The sequence below is a fragment of the Anastrepha obliqua genome, chromosome 2, assembly GCF_027943255.1.
Source record: "Anastrepha obliqua isolate idAnaObli1 chromosome 2, idAnaObli1_1.0, whole genome shotgun sequence".
NCBI lineage: Eukaryota > Metazoa > Arthropoda > Insecta > Diptera > Tephritidae > Anastrepha > Anastrepha obliqua.
Window position 1 is genome coordinate 29,713,903 of NC_072893.1, and position 15,936 is coordinate 29,729,838.

At 36.8% G+C, this 15,936-nt stretch overlaps 3 protein-coding genes across 4 annotated transcripts in view; 1 reads left to right on the top strand and 2 right to left on the bottom strand.

Moving 5' to 3' along the window:
* On the top strand, window positions 1–9,395 carry LOC129238517 (actin-related protein 2). 2 transcript variants are annotated; one of them, XM_054873566.1, is made up of 8 exons: window positions 1–263; window positions 1,067–1,177; window positions 1,488–1,502; window positions 5,792–6,007; window positions 6,121–6,330; window positions 6,408–6,557; window positions 8,228–8,506; window positions 8,578–9,395. In XM_054873566.1, exons 1-8 carry the CDS (start codon window positions 216–218, stop codon window positions 8,746–8,748), a joined length of 1,200 nt encoding a protein of 399 aa, XP_054729541.1. In that variant the 5' UTR covers window positions 1–215; the 3' UTR covers window positions 8,749–9,395. The 2 variants fall into 2 exon arrangements, with proteins under 2 accessions (XP_054729541.1, XP_054729542.1); XM_054873567.1 differs by lacking the exon at window positions 1,488–1,502.
* Window positions 9,396–12,517: 3,122 nt separating this feature from the next.
* Window positions 12,518–15,936, bottom strand: part of LOC129237689 (NIF3-like protein 1) — a 49,694-nt gene continuing 46,275 nt past the window's right edge. Inside the window, exon 4 of the mRNA XM_054872577.1 lies at window positions 12,518–13,175. Coding sequence (XP_054728552.1) covers window positions 12,759–13,175 — 417 coding nt within the window. The 3' untranslated portion in view covers window positions 12,518–12,758. The remainder of the gene's footprint in view (window positions 13,176–15,936) is intronic.
* Window positions 13,410–14,275, bottom strand: LOC129237691 (small nuclear ribonucleoprotein-associated protein B). Its single transcript, XM_054872578.1, has 2 exons — window positions 14,143–14,275; window positions 13,410–14,081 (listed from the first exon to the last, which is right to left on the bottom strand). Exons 1-2 carry the CDS (start codon window positions 14,143–14,145, stop codon window positions 13,491–13,493), a joined length of 594 nt encoding a protein of 197 aa, XP_054728553.1. The 5' UTR covers window positions 14,146–14,275; the 3' UTR covers window positions 13,410–13,490.

Sequence of the window (15,936 nt, forward strand, 5' to 3'; positions counted from 1 at the left end):
TTTTGACGTTAGTCATCGCCGCAAAAAAAGTAAAGAAATTCCTATTGCCCATGAATTTGTGGCTGACAATATTAATTATATTTTTCGGCTATTAATTGTGAAGTAGAAAGTGAAAAAGTATATAGAAAATTCAATACAGGAGCGGTGTAATCTGCAAGCGAAGGAATTGAAAGCAGTGATCGTCGGTGGTCGAGTCAACATTACCAACAGTGGAAATGGATAGCAAGGGACGCAATGTTATCGTATGCGATAATGGAACCGGTGTATGTATTAAGCTTTACTGGTCTGACCACACCTACACGGCGCCTTGATTTTGCCAAATGTATGCCTACAAATAAGAATTAAAAAAGATCTGCATTGCTGGAGCTAAACAAAGTGAAATTGATCTGTTGTGTTGGGTGTGTGTGCCCACCTGTGCTGACCCTGTGTGCTTGCAAACAAAGCATTTTGAAGATGATAGATCTGCAATATTTATTATTTGCAACCTATTCAATTTTACTAAATTAACTGGGAATAAAAAACATTGGTTGGGATTTAATTTTTAAATCACCAATGCAGTGCTTCAAATCATAGTTACAATATTTGTTGCATTAGTCATACGAAATACTTCTGTAAAGCAGCCTAAAAATGGTGTTTTCTTTATCTGCTTTTTATTATCTAACTCTTTCGCTTTGCTTACCATTAAAAGGTGCGCGTAACTAACTAGCCAACCTGCAGTGGTACTAGTACTTGAATTTTGAAAAATGAAGCCTCATAAGCTGAATGTGTTTAAGAGATATTTTACCCAATCTGAAGACAGTTTTGTACAACTGTGAACTTGAAGCACTTCATTGCTACTAATAATTCCCTCACAACAAAAATTAAATCATATTTGACAGCATTTTAATTTAAAAAAATCGGAATTGATCTAATAACGAAAACTTGTAAAGCCAAATATGCTGTTTTGGCAAAGGTGCATACATTTATACAAAATATGCGCATACACATATACATATGTATATGTTTTATTTATCACTTACATGTATTTGGATTAGCTACATGCAATGAAACTTTATTTATCTTTCAGTTCGTGAAATGTGGTTATGCTGGCAGTAATTTCCCTGCACACATATTCCCCTCCATGGTTGGCAGACCGATAATTCGTGCTGTTAATAAAATCGGTGACATAGAAGTGAAGGTGAGATTAAAATGGTTTACTAAATTTATATGCAATAGCTAAAGTTTTTATAAATTGTAGAAATGATATTTTTATCAACAATTTGTTAAGCACTTTAAAGCACATAAATATACGAGTATCTTAAACAAGCTGTTGATGAAAATTTAGTAACCAATTGAAGATATGTCTAGTTAAAGTGCTTTAGCTTGTTACTTTACATAAATGAAGAACTAAGTTAATAAAAGTTAAGAAACTATTACATTTTTATTAAAAGCATATTCTTACGTATTTTTCTGTTCTTTTCATTACCTTTTTAAAAATATTTTTGCAGGATTTACATGTCGATGTAAGTCTCTATTTTTAGACACCATTAACTTTAAAATGTGAACAAATTAGAATTCTTAGAATAATTTAGATATGCCTATAGAAAATGTAATTCCAGAATGCCTTGAAAAGCTACTAAAAAATAAGCAAAACCACATACCGTAAAAGAGCAAACGCTTCGCAAGCAGCTAAATATAATATACATAGATATGTATGTGTATATGTTTGACAAATTACAATATTATGCGCCTGAGGCACCATAGCGCGCATACCTACTAACTGACTTGAATACCTTGCATTTGAAACCTTTTTCGCTAAGCATCACTTTTTGTTTTCTGAATGTTAAACAATACATGCATAGTTATTATTTCAATTTGTATTCTCTTTTTTTTTTAATTTTATTTCACGTGTAATTTTAGAGATTCGATCTCTATTTGATGGTGTACAAAGAAGTTTGAGTTCTCTTACTAACAATTTTTTTCGAATACTAACAATATTTGCGCATGTTAATGTATCATTTCAATTGTTGTTGTTTGAATATGAAAAATATGTAAATTTGATACGTAGGTTGAAGGAGGAAGCTTTTCGTCCTCATGAGAATTGATCACTTTTTTCGGAAACTTTAAATATATTCACGAGCATCAAAACTGTTACGGCGTCTAAGTATCTACCCTTTTACTTTCCAGAGCTTTGAATACAATGGGCTTTTAGCCTAAGTGATTTAAGTGTTACCATTCTCTCGGTGCCTCTTGGCTAAAAACAAATGTCAATTGCCTTTGCAAATCTATTGTGTACGGCCAAGAATCAATTTGCATAGGAGATCAACGTATTAAAGGTGATGCAAAATTAATCATCCAATTTTGTTTTTGTATAACGTTTTTACTAAATAAAAAAAAATAGGTTTTGAGTGATGAAAATCTGTATTTTAACCTTTACGCGCTCCATTACTTGTATGTTTGTGCACTTCAGCTGTCTAGTTCAGAAGTGTCAAATATGACTAATGCACGACGCCACTTGCAAATATTAGTTAGATTAATATAGAAATAGAAGTTCGCTCTGAAAGAGAAAAAATATGAAAAAAAGTGCATGAACGCAGTAACAATTTGCAAGTTTTACAAGCAGCTGATTAAATTGTTGGCGGGATAAATCACAAAAATTAGAAAAAATTTCAGTTGAGCTGCTTCATATTAAATTAAAAACAAAAAAACAAATAGGCATAGCGGAGCTACGTTGACTAGGTCATGTCGTCCGAATGGATACAAACGCTCCGGCTCTGAAAGTATTCGTTGTGGTACCAGCTGGTGGTAACAGAAGAAGATGAAGGCCTCCTCTGCTTTGGAAAGATCAGGTGTAGAAGGACTTGGCATCACTTGGTGTGTCCAACTGGCACCGGTTAGCACAAGAAAGGAACGACTGGCGCACTATGTTAAACTCGGTCAAAATCGCGTTAGCGGTTATCGCGCCAATTAGTTGCCTTTCCAATATCAGGTTAAAGAAGTCACACGATAGCGAGTCACCCCGTCTGAAACCTCGTTTCGGGTCAAACGGCTCGGAGAGTTCTTTCCCATTTCTGATGGCGCTGCTGGTATTGAGCAACTTCATCTTGCATAGTCGTATTAGTTTTGCGGGGATACCAAATTCAGATTCATCGCGGCATAACTGCTTATCGTACTGTCGAATGCAGCTTTGAAGTCGACGAAAAGATGGTGTGTGTCGATTCTCCTTTCGTGAGTTTTTCCAAGATTTGTCCTATTAAGAATATCTGGTCGATGGTGGACTTTCCAGGTCTAAGCTTAGCATCACATGATTTCATTTTATCCACAATATTTTGTTCCATTTCATCATCGCTATCAAATGAAGAACATTCCCTTGGCGATTGTGTTGTTGTGGCAAACGCAGCTTTCTTCCAAATTAGATAATAACCAAGAAGTACAAGCATGAAACACAAAATAAACCTTCAATGCTTTCGATTTGTACTTAGAAAATTACAGCAACGCTGACTGGAGGCGGTGGTTCAGAAGGGCATATCTCTTTATCATTGGCCGATTCCTATTTAATATATGACTTCAAATAAACTTAATGAATTTTATCTAAAATATATTTATTTACATTTTCCTTTTTAATCACCATTTTTATTTAAGTTTAGAACTTTGACTGTTCGCAAATTTTAATTTGTTTGTTTTTTACTTTGCGATCAACTGTTTTCCCCACTTGCAAATTCTTACAAGTAAAAATGTACACAGTAAAAACTTGCAACTTCCCCTCAAAATGAAATGTCATTTTGCTCTCTCACTTTCCCCTACTTTGCAAGTCTTTTGGATATATGAACACCAAAATATGATAATAATTGTTACAAATTATTTGCTTCACGAACATACCTCTTATGAATCTTCCGATAGGGTGACTAATTTTGCGCCACTTTATTTATAAGACATATGGAAACAATTTTCGATTTGCTAAGTTTAGGTTTGAAGGTTTTGGTTTTCGTAGTTTTTGTAATTCTACAACGCTTTTCTTTTGCGTTATTATTTTACATTATTAAACATCTTTAATTTATTAAAAAAATGTTCCTAAACATCTCAGAAATGAGGTTCTACATATAGGGTGTTTTTTTTAGAGGTTAGGTTTTCAAGATGAAATAAAACGTATATAATTTAATGTTATGGCCAAGAATTTAGCTTTATTATAAAGATAAGGGTTTGCCATTATGTTTTAAAAATGATTTCGGGCAAGTGGCCGCCGCGGCTGGCTCGAATAAATTCCAGCCGAGAAGCCCAATTTTCGACCACTTTTTGCAGCAATTGGGGCCGTATGTCAGCAATAACGCGCCGAATATTCTCTTCCAAGACGTCAATCGTCTCAGGCTTATCTGCGTAGACAAGCGACTTCACATAGCCCCACAAGAAATAGTCCAGCGGTGTTATGTCGCACGATCTTGGAGACCACGCCACAGGTCCACGGCGCGAGATAATGCGCTCACCAAAAGTTTCCTTCAATAAATCTATTGTTGCGTTGGCTGTATGGCATGTAGCGCCGTCTTGTTGGAACCAAAGGTCGTCCACATCAACATCGCCCAATTCAGGCACGAAATAGTCATTAATCATGGCTCTATAGCGCTCTCCATTGACTGTAACATTATGGCCGGCTTCATTTTTAAAGAAATATGGACCAATGATTCCCTCTGCCCATAGAGCACACCAAACAGTGACTTTTTGAGGATGTAACGGCGCCTCAGCAATGGCTTGTGGATTATGTTTACTCCAAATGCGACAATTTTGCTTATTGACATACCCATTCAACCAAAAGTGAGCTTCATCGCTGAACAAAATTTTCTTGTGAAAATCGGGATCGGTGGCCATCTCGTTTTGGGCCCATTCACCGAACGTGCGACGCGCTTGTTCAGGTGTAAGTCTATTCATTATGAAATGGCAAACCAAACTGAGCATAAATCAAGTGACAGCTGTCAAAAAGACCATCTACGAAAAAAGTAGTGCCAACTTGAAAACCTAACCTCTAAAAAAAACACCCTTTATGCAAATTTATCCAATAGGTATGTGTACTATGTACATACATACATACAAAGTCATATGTGACGCTCTCATCCAATCGCTGCTAGTTGAAATTGGAAAATCTTTAAAAACTCTTATTGCTGTTGTTGCAATGGCATAAAACATGACTCATATATTTTTAAAGGGGGCTGCTGAAGTAAAAGTATTTGGCGGAGTATAAAGTCAGGTCGTTCCGGTAGCAGCGAAACGACATTCAGCGGAAGGCGAAACTTTTTTGAAACATATTGCTGTAGTATTAAATCCATTTGCTTCCAGCTGTCATATGGGAGCGGTAGAAAAATTCAACAACTCTTTGGCCGAGAGCCTCTCCCAAGTCATTTAACAAAAATCAATGGTCAGAGTCGACTTGGCTAACTGGGTTGTTGTTTTTGTAGTATCATAAATATTCCCCACACGGGGAATACTGCTGAAGTGATCCAACTGTCGTAGGGACGCTGCTAATTGGCTAAAACAGCTTTGTGTTCCGCATTTAAGCAATAAAAAATAGTTAACATATCACCCGCCGCCGCTTATCTGTTATTTATCTATTGCGAAGTGTACCCGAATGTTATTGTAGTTGCATATAGATGAAGCTAAAATTGCGCTTTATAATGGATTAGTAAAATTCTATTGACTGTACAGTGTTTCAGCATTTTCCTCTTGACTCTTGACTTGTTATGCCGTTAATAAATTGTAATTCGTATGGCATGCTTCGTTTACTAAATGCTTTTATCATTGGTGTCGCACAACAAAACTTTTACAGGATCTAATGGTGGGCGATGAAGCCTCACAACTACGCTCGCTCTTAGAGGTGTCCTATCCAATGGAGAATGGTGTGGTGCGCAATTGGGAGGACATGTGTCACGTGTGGGATTATACGTTTGGTCCGAAAAAAATGAATATTGATCCAAAGAATACAAAAATACTTTTGACAGAACCGCCCATGAATCCACTAAAGAATAGAGAAAAGATGATTGAGGTAAGTTGCAAAAATTCGTTAAAATATTATTATGCGGTCTATTTCTATTTTCTATTTTCACATGATTTTTGGTATATTCTAATGCTTTGAATTCTCCAATAACTACTTCACAGGTGATGTTCGAAAAGTATGGCTTCGATTCGGCGTATATTGCAATTCAGGCAGTGCTAACACTTTACGCGCAAGGCTTAATTTCGGGCGTGGTGATCGATTCGGGTGATGGTGTGACGCATATTTGCCCGGTGTACGAGGAATTTGCACTGCCACATTTAACCAGACGCCTGGATATTGCCGGCCGTGATATCACACGATATCTGATTAAGGTTAGTGACTCTGAAATCTGTGTCACTGCAAATGTTCATAATGAAATAATAAATATAAATGTATATTTTGCTTATAGTTACTGCTTTTGCGCGGTTACGCGTTCAATCATTCCGCTGATTTTGAGACTGTGCGCATGATGAAGGAGAAACTCTGTTATATCGGTTACGATATTGAGATGGAACAGCGATTGGCATTGGAAACTACTGTTCTTGTTGAGTCATATACAGTACGTAAATAACCGATGTAGTTCGTTAAATATTAGTTTTGGGCAAAAAGAAATCCATTATTTTCTCGGTAGATGGTTGTGGTGATCGATGGATCGTAAAGTATCGATCAAACAATTTAGAGTTTATGCTCGTTTTCAAGTTGACATTTCACACTAAAAAAACTCCGTTTGCTATTTTTTGTTTGTTCCATTCAGTTGTGAGTTACAGTGTGTTAACAGTGGAAATTAACAAAGAAAAATCTACGTTACCAAGGGTTGCCGCCCCAGTAAACTAGCATTTCCTAGTGCACCGTACCCTATCACTCGGTACATTTTACAGTGTTTCTTTGATAACGACGAAAATGCAAGCCAGATCGCTGAAGTTGTGAATGGTGTTTATGGTGCCGATGCTACAGGAAGGGCTATGTAAAATTTGCTTTTTGAATAGGTTATAAAAAAAACAACTAATCAATATTTTTTCAAATTTTTTTTTTTATTTTGAAGATTGTACATTGTCATTTATGAATAAAAAATAATATCGTTCAAATGACTGCCACGACTGGCTTTACAGTAGGCCATTCGATCAACCCAATTTTTAAGCACATTTTCGATTGTTTGGGCTCCAATTTCATGAATGGCAACTTCGATTTCGTGTTTTAAAGCATTAATCGGCTCTGGATGGTTCGCATAGCATTTGTGCTTAACGGCTCCCCACAAAAAATAGTCCAACGGGCTTAAATCACAGCTCCGAGGCGGCCAGTTGATATCGGAATTCAAAAACGGTAGCCAAAAGTTACAGTGTAACGCTCGCCATTTACTGTAACCGCGGCTCCTCGCTCATTTTCGAAAAAATGGCCCAATGATGCCGCCATACCAAAAACCGCACCAAACAGTGACTCGTTGTGGATGCACTTGCTTCTCTACAGTAACGTGTGGATTCTCTGAGCCCCAAATCCGACAATTTGGCTTATTGACGTAGCCACCGATGTGAAAATCAGAAAAGAAGAAGAAGACTCACCACTTTGGAAATAGGTTTTCAATATTTCCCAATTTTGTTCAAGCGTATAGCGTCCCATTTCGTAAATGTCAAACCTTTAAGTAAATTATGAACACATTTGGCATGCCATTTGTGTTAACATTCTCAAAAAAATAGGTGGTTCAAAAAGTAAACGCTATATGGCCCACCCTGTACAACAGCTAATTACGTGCAGTTTTGGTTTCGTCGATTCAGTTCAGGAATTTTTGAACTTAAAGAAAACATCAATAAAATAACAGAAATAATCGAAGTTGACCGGCATGTTAGTAGTCGTAGCATCGCTCAGGAGTTAAAGATTGACCATACAACAATTTTAATCCCTTGCCGTGCTTTAAAGAGCCAGGCTCGTGAATAGATCGTCTGACCAAACGTAAATATCACGAGCTGAGGTCGTATACAGATAGTCGGATCAAATATAAACATCAGGAGCCTGTGTCGTGATTGAATTTTAATTTTTATCTGTACGCCACTTGATAATCTGTTTAGCACGCGTTGACGCGTAGCACTTGGGCCCGAGTTTCGTCGAGCTAAATGGCACGGCAAGGGGTTAAACCAATTACGCAAAGATAATGGATCTCTTTTTCCCCATCCTAATACATATAAGTGTACATGTACATATATATATATATTTATTTGTTTCTCTTATTTTCTACAGTTACCCGATGGTCGTGTGATAAAGGTGGGCGGTGAACGTTTTGAAGCGCCAGAGGCGCTCTTCCAGCCCCATCTAATAAACGTTGAGGGCCAAGGCATAGCTGAGTTAGTGTTCAACACCATACAAGCGGCCGATATCGATATGCGCCCGGAATTGTACAAGCATATCGTTCTATCTGGTGGTTCAACCATGTATCCAGGTCTTCCTAGTCGTTTGGAACGCGAAATAAAGCAATTGTATTTGGAACGTGTGCTCAAGAATGATATCGATAAATTAGCGGTATGCGGTGCAAAGTGCAAAATAATGAACAAATATTTATGAAAAAAAAAAACACACATCACTCTTTGCAGAAATTCAAAATTCGTATTGAGGATCCACCACGGCGAAAAGATATGGTTTTCATTGGTGGCGCTGTTTTAGCTGAAGTAACAAAGGATCGCGATGGTTTTTGGATGTCGAAGCAAGAGTATCAGGAACAAGGACTTAAAGTATTACAGAAACTTACGAAGAGCACTCAGTAGTAGTAGCAAGGGCCAAAAAATACTAAAAATACTGTTAGCATTCAAGTTCTGCCTACAGCTATGTTTTGTATTGTGTTTTCATAATTAGCAATACAGCAGATTAGTATATGTAAATTTAAGTTAAAAAATGACAAGACAGTACTGTTATCTATATTAATTTTCCAAACAGTCTACATATATTAACTTGCTCTATTTATAAAATTAATTATTCCTTTCGCTTTTAACTTAAGAGTTTCGGATATTTCTTTTCTATTTCAAAACAAAAATGGACACAAACGACTTTGATGACTTGCTCACTCACCACTTTACCGTAAGATACAAATAGTTACATACATACGTACATATACGCTTTGTGTAGAAAATTAAATTATAGATATGCATTTAATTTTTATGTGCGTAAGCTATGAAAAGCCATTTTAAATGTTCTGTACACTGTAAAAATTTTATTACTCCTACTCCCCATTGTATGCAAATTCTACTTATGTAGCTCGATAATTTTCCACTGTTGCTATGATTTAAAGATGAAAAATGAAATATTTTTATTTAACCTAATATAAAATTCGTATTTCTCTTTCTTTGGTTAATGACGGGAAGACAATGTGTTCGAATTAAGTTTTTGTAAAGAAGGCGGTTAATTAAAAAATTAACCCTTAACGGCCGAGAGCTTTTTTTTTGTAGTACTCGCCCATAAGATGACGGAAAATTAGGTGAAATTCCGAAACGTTTATAAGGATGAAAACTTAAACTAAACATTTAAACTGATTTATTTAGATATTTGAATTCATATACGATATTTACTTGATTTATATTTTTATATGATCAATAAACCAGGGATATACGAAGTTGCAATATTTGTTAAAGAAAACTACAGCGATGATAAATAAATGAAATGAAAACTGAATTCTTTTCATGTCCCCGCATTGGGGATTCTCTTTTTGTATCGTTTAAGTACTGTGTCCCCCTACGTAGCGGGGCCTTTCGGCCGTTAAGAGTTAAAAAAAACCTATAACTGGAATTTATGTATATTGACCCTTATTTGCTATTTATTAGTCCCAAATATTCAATACCAAAAGTTACTTTATTTTTCGCGATTTTGACAAGTCTGACGCCAGCTCCCTTTCCAATACAAAACAAACTAAAGGACCAAAAATTTCATGTTCGTGCAAATTCAGTGAACGGCTTGGTAATACTTTGATTTGTGAAATTTAAACTACACAAACTAACGAAAACGAAGTGCCGTGTGTTAAATTGTGAAAGCACAAATAAATATAAAGCCTCGCCGACGAGATCCAGGACAAAACAAACAGAGACCTACTGGACCGGACAGTGTTTAGACAGGCATTAACCGACATTCGCCGGGAGACTGTTACCACCTTCATAAGCTCCCGTCCATTGAATGCCGTCATCGGAATCCAACCACCGCCCATTGCAGATGAAGAGCTCCAGCTTCCCCGTGGGACCCGCATAACACTGGCACAATTACGTTCTGGATATTGTAGCAGGTCAAACTCCTACTTATCCAGAATTGACTCCGACTTACCTAATTTTTGTCCGGCATGTTCAGGCACCCCGCACGACACTAACCACCTTTCCCCATGCCCCATCAAACCCACTCATCTAACACCCCTCTCGCTCTGGACCCAATCTGTCGAAACAGCATGTTTTCTGGGCCTACCTTTAGATGAGCCTGAGGAAGACGACCAATGATATACTCTACACTTACTGCTACAACAACAATAACATAAAGCCTCCAGGTGTAGTTTGTTTGCGTTTTTATGGGAAAGACGTCGAGGCAAGAAAGTGTGTGTGTGTGTGGGCGTATAATTTCTTGTGTTTAGTGGGGTATGGTAACCTAGGCAGGGCTAGTTTACTGAGGCGGCAGCCCTTGGTTAAGAAAAACCTGACTTATTCCGGTAACGTAGAAGCGGCTGCCATGAGAATGCGTGTGTTTAGTTGTTTCCATTGCTTCCGCCTACTCTCCTCTTCACAAACAAGTCATTTCGCTTCCTTTTGTTTGTTTATTCATAGCGAATTCGGAATATGCAGCCTTCTATTCTATCATTCTTGGGTGCCTCACCATAACCCCATATCCATAACCGTATGTATCTATTGAACTTTGTAAAATACCTTATATTTGTGAAAAAAAAATTGAATATTAGTAATGAACGACGAAAAATTAATTGACTTAGTGGAAATTTATCCGTGTTTTTATGACAAAATGCAAATGTTGTCATTAATTTTACTTCAATGTCAGCTGTTTATGGTGACGGCATGACTAATCGGCAAATGTTGTAATTTTGCGGCTGTGGCTTTATGGCTAAGGCACCACTAATTGCAGCTTTAAATACCATTTTTCCTATATACCTATATTTTTCTCAAATGCGTGTTGGCTCTTTTGAAAAAACTTGCATAATTGTTTTCTATGAGTGTGCGCATATGTGTGAGACATATTGTTGCTACAGAAATGCAATAGGTCTGTTCATGTAAAAATTATCCAATAACTTAATTTCCAAGAATTCTCTCCCAAAGGGAAAAATATCAACAAAAAAGTGTGTGTAGCATAGTATACATAACATAAGTGGAACTTTCAAGGAAGACAAAGAAAAAGGGGGAAACGCGAGAGAGAATGAGAGAGAGAGAGAGAAAGAATATATATATAAATACATTCACTACATTTGCAGAGAATCAGAGCCGTAGAGAGCATATCCGGGCCCCGGGGGAAAATTGCAAATGCGGTCCCTTTCCAATGATGCCTAAATCATATAAATACGTATAATCTCGAGTCCGGGCCCCTCTGAAAACTGCGGACCCGGGGGAAAAATTACCCGATCCCCCCCTCTCGTCGGGCCTGCAGAGAATACAAATAGACAAAATTTACAAAAAACGGAGAAGGATCGAGCGGTGTAGGTAAACGCCAGACACAAACCGTGGCACAACGCGCACTACTCCGAGCGCTTATAGCCTGCATAAACGCAGCGATTCCAGAACCGCAGCAACGGCAAAAATCATAGCAAGGCAGTACCAATAAATCCAAAAAAGCCAAAAAATTGGGACCAAAAAACGCCTCAAACAGTAGGCACCAAGGATATATAACGCCAAAAAGTACCAAAAATATGTTTCCTACAAGTTTGCATCAACAAACAAGCGCCAAAAAGTAGGCAGAAATTAGCAACTGCAAGGAACAACTCAGGAAAAATAGCCTAAAGTGTATCTCAGATATATATAAGGTATAGCTCTCTCTCTCCCTTTCCTCTACGTTATATCTGTTTTCTCTCTCGCGGAACGAAAATGCCCAAAATGTTGCATGGCCCTGAAATCTTACTCTCCATTCTTGCTCGTCCATCGACGCCTAAGAAGTTTCACTTCAAAAAAGTACATGAACGCATAACCAGTAACACCTTGCAACTTGCAAATTTACGAATAGCTGATTAAATTGTTGTCACAAAAATTGAAAAAATTTTCACTTGAGATACCTCGTATTGCAGTTAAAAAAAAATCAAACAAAAAAGGGAAGTAAAGCTTATAAGTAAAAATGTATCCAGTAAAAACTTTGTCATTTTGCTCTCTTACTTTCACCTACTTTGAAAGTTTTTTGACTACATGAACACCAAAATGTGATAATTTGTAACAATTATTACAAACTATTTGCTTCATGAACAGATCTAATGAATTCTCTATTCTCTTGCATTCTCTGCGCCCGGTAAACCAGCGATTTCCTACAAATGAGCTCCTCCTCCCTCGTACACAGAGAAAAAAATGTCTCTGCCAATAAATTTTTAGCGGAAAATTCTCCAAAATTGCTTCAAAAGCATTTTAGAAAATGGATTCTTTATTTCTTTAAAGGCAGTATACGAAATACGCAACTTTTAGCTGCAGGTGCTTGTTAGACTTTGAATAAGTACAAAAATTTAAATTTAACAAAATGCAATAAACGATCTGCTTAAACGTGTATACAAAAAAAAAGGAGAAAATGCAAATGTTTAGATATTTATATAATTCACCGTCGAAGTTTAACTTTTAATTACGGTCTTCAGAGGGTCCTCGTCCTTTTCAGAAATTATGATTTCACAATCGCCCTTTAGTATATCGTGAAGCTTGATCTGAAATTTCTGTAGAAATCCACGCTCGGAGTTGCTATGATTACACAGAATTACTGAAATATTTCGATGATTTGCGTCCAACACATCGTGATGCGGCATTTCTCCTGTTATAAAAAGATCTGCCTCGTAACCTTTCAGCACAGATGCACCAGAACCAGCGCAAACAGCCACTACGGTAATGGGCGTGTCCATGCTATGATTGACACCCATAGCTAAATGCACGTTGAGCCCGATATGTCTCTGAACGCTGGCTACGGCTTGGCCCAACGTGACAGATGTGGTAAAAGTACGTCCAGCACCACCAAACGCAGCACCCAAGGGGTTAGGCTGTAAAAAATTAAGAATTTCGGTTTTTATTTTTTTATACGCATTTCAGTTTCAAAGAACTAAATTTAAGTTTTTAAAACCAGTTGTGTATTTTGGTATGCAGACTGCATTTTTCCATACGTATACGTATGCATATCCAGAATACCGCAAATAAGACTAGTCGAAATATTATCCAATTACATGCCAGCTATTATACTCCCCCCCTCTAGCTATTTTCGAACAAAAACGCTCAAATAGTTTTCAAAATTAATTCTCTTTAAATATATTTAGGTAAATTAGACTTTATTGGAAATACATACATTCATATGTATACAATTAATAACCTCCACGACCCGGTGGTGGAGCACGCATCATACCGGGTGGTGGTCCACGTAGTGGCGGCCCACCGCGCCCCATACCACCAGGCATAGGTGGCATTACACCGGGCACCATACCCGGTAATGGTGCACCAATCATTGGATTTCGCGGCACACCTCTACCCATTGGTGTCATATGCTGCTGTGCTGGTCCACCTACACCTCTCACTGGACCCTGCAAACCAGCTGGAGCCGATGCAATATTCACCGGCACTCCCCGACCAGCAGCACGTCCCAAACCAGGACCCGCTACAGCTCCGGGCATCGGTACACGAGGTAGTCCCTCCTCTGGTGGTGGTGGTCCTTCAACAGTCAGCGAGACTATATTATCACCTCGCAACAAAACAAATCCTAAAACTCGCTTTTCTTCACGTTCTGGTACTTTGGAATTTTTCGATCGAATTTTGCGAAATTCTTCACAGTCGCCAAGTATTAAATTCATGTGTTTGTCGAATGCTTTAAAAGTGCCGATAAAAGTGCGGGAGTCTTGCAGCATGATCCGCACCCTATAGTTAAGGTGCTGGATCATTTTGTTGTTCTTTCCAATCGTCTGCAAGTTATAAGTGTTATTAGTTTTAGAAGCAGCACTAATTATTTATAATAAAACTTACCATGGCTGCTAAATTATTAAAATAACAGCAGCGAAAATTAAACGATTAATATATGACAATTTTTTCCCGTTTGGCGGAGCTGTTAAACACACCGCTTTTTAGAATCAGAGCTGCCACACTTAAGAATGCATTGTTTTCTTAAATCAATTTTCAGGGTTGCAATTACTGACGAGCTGCCAGAGATTTACATATGAACGTTTGGTTGGGCAGTATGCGCTTGATATTCGATAAGTGGCATTCAAATAATCGTTCGCTCGTGTTCGATGATTCGTTTAATTGCATTGTGCAAATTTACTTATGTTCATTTTATTAAAATACTTTTATTATTATTATATTTCACAATTAACGCGACGATTGAAGGTTCGAAATGTTACAAGTATTCGAATAATCAATGAAACTATTTGAATAGTAATATTCGTTTTAAAACCGATTCCCAATCAATCGTTTGAATAATTTTAAGAGCCTTATCGTAAAGGCTTGTAAAATCACTAAAAATAAGTTTTAAAATAAATTTTATGTTTTTATCCTAAAAGTACGTTCACATATGCCATAATTACCAATAAATCCACAAAATTAATCCATCCGTTCACATTTGGCAAATTATCTATAAAATCGACTATCAGTTGTCAATACTGTTGTGAAAGTTTTTTTTTTCATATAAATTATTTTGGTGGAATATTTCGGTGTATTTGGTTTCTTTAATTATTATTAATGATATGAAGAAAATACAAGGAGAAGGAATAGTTAAGGGGTTACATGGGTTTCGTTAGTTCAAAAAATCGATTTTTTTGGCTTATTAATTTCTACAGCATCTCAAGAATATTATCCTAAATTTTCAAGTCGATCCGAATAATAAATTCGGAGATACAGCCTTTGGAAGGCGTGCGCTCCAAGCCACTTTTATTGTTAATCAAAACTTTAAACGCGTTTTTCTCGGAACCGTGTTTTCAAAGTCGGCTGTCAAATGTGCTCGAAAACTACTGAACCGATCTAGATGAAATTTTACACAGGTGTTCGAAATAAAATTTACTCGTGCTTGAACGAAGGATTTTTTTTTTTCAATTACAACTATTTAAAAAAAAAAAAAAAAAATGTCAAGCAAATTTGGCCGAAATTTTCATTTTTTTGGAAAAATGTCTGCCGAAATTCCAATTTTTACTTTTTTTTTCTTTCCTTCTTGAAGCACGAGTTTATGGTCTTAACTAAACACTTATTTTTGTTTTTTTATTTTTGATGATCCTGTCAGGAATTATGCTGACAACGCGGACGCACCTTTTTTTCGAGGGGTCACCGGAAATGACGTCACAATGGAGGAGTTTTAATGTTTTTTTTTTTTTGAAAATTTCAGAAATTATTCTTTAAATATATATCTATAAGACAAGAAAAAGTTTGAATTAAATAAATAATTTTTTGCATAGAAAAATTATTGAAAATAGGCCTTTTTTTAACCGACGAAACCCATGTAACCCCTTAATTTAATTACGCATTTGGCTGCCATCAACTGTTGGAGGAAATCCGTAAACGACGTATACTAAGGTTTCAAAAAATTATGGCAGCCATACGCATTCGAAATTCGATATTACATTTTATAATAAGTAATAAGAGGAAAAAACGTTTATGACCACACGCTTTTTTCCGTTATATGAATGCATAATTAATAATATGTATTTAACAAAAATTTTATTAGAATTATGTTTAAAGACCTGTTTTCTTTGCCGGCGTCCAGTTTATTTAGTTTTTACTTTGACATTTTTCGTTACACGCGTAAAAATAACGATCTATTACACAGAAAAC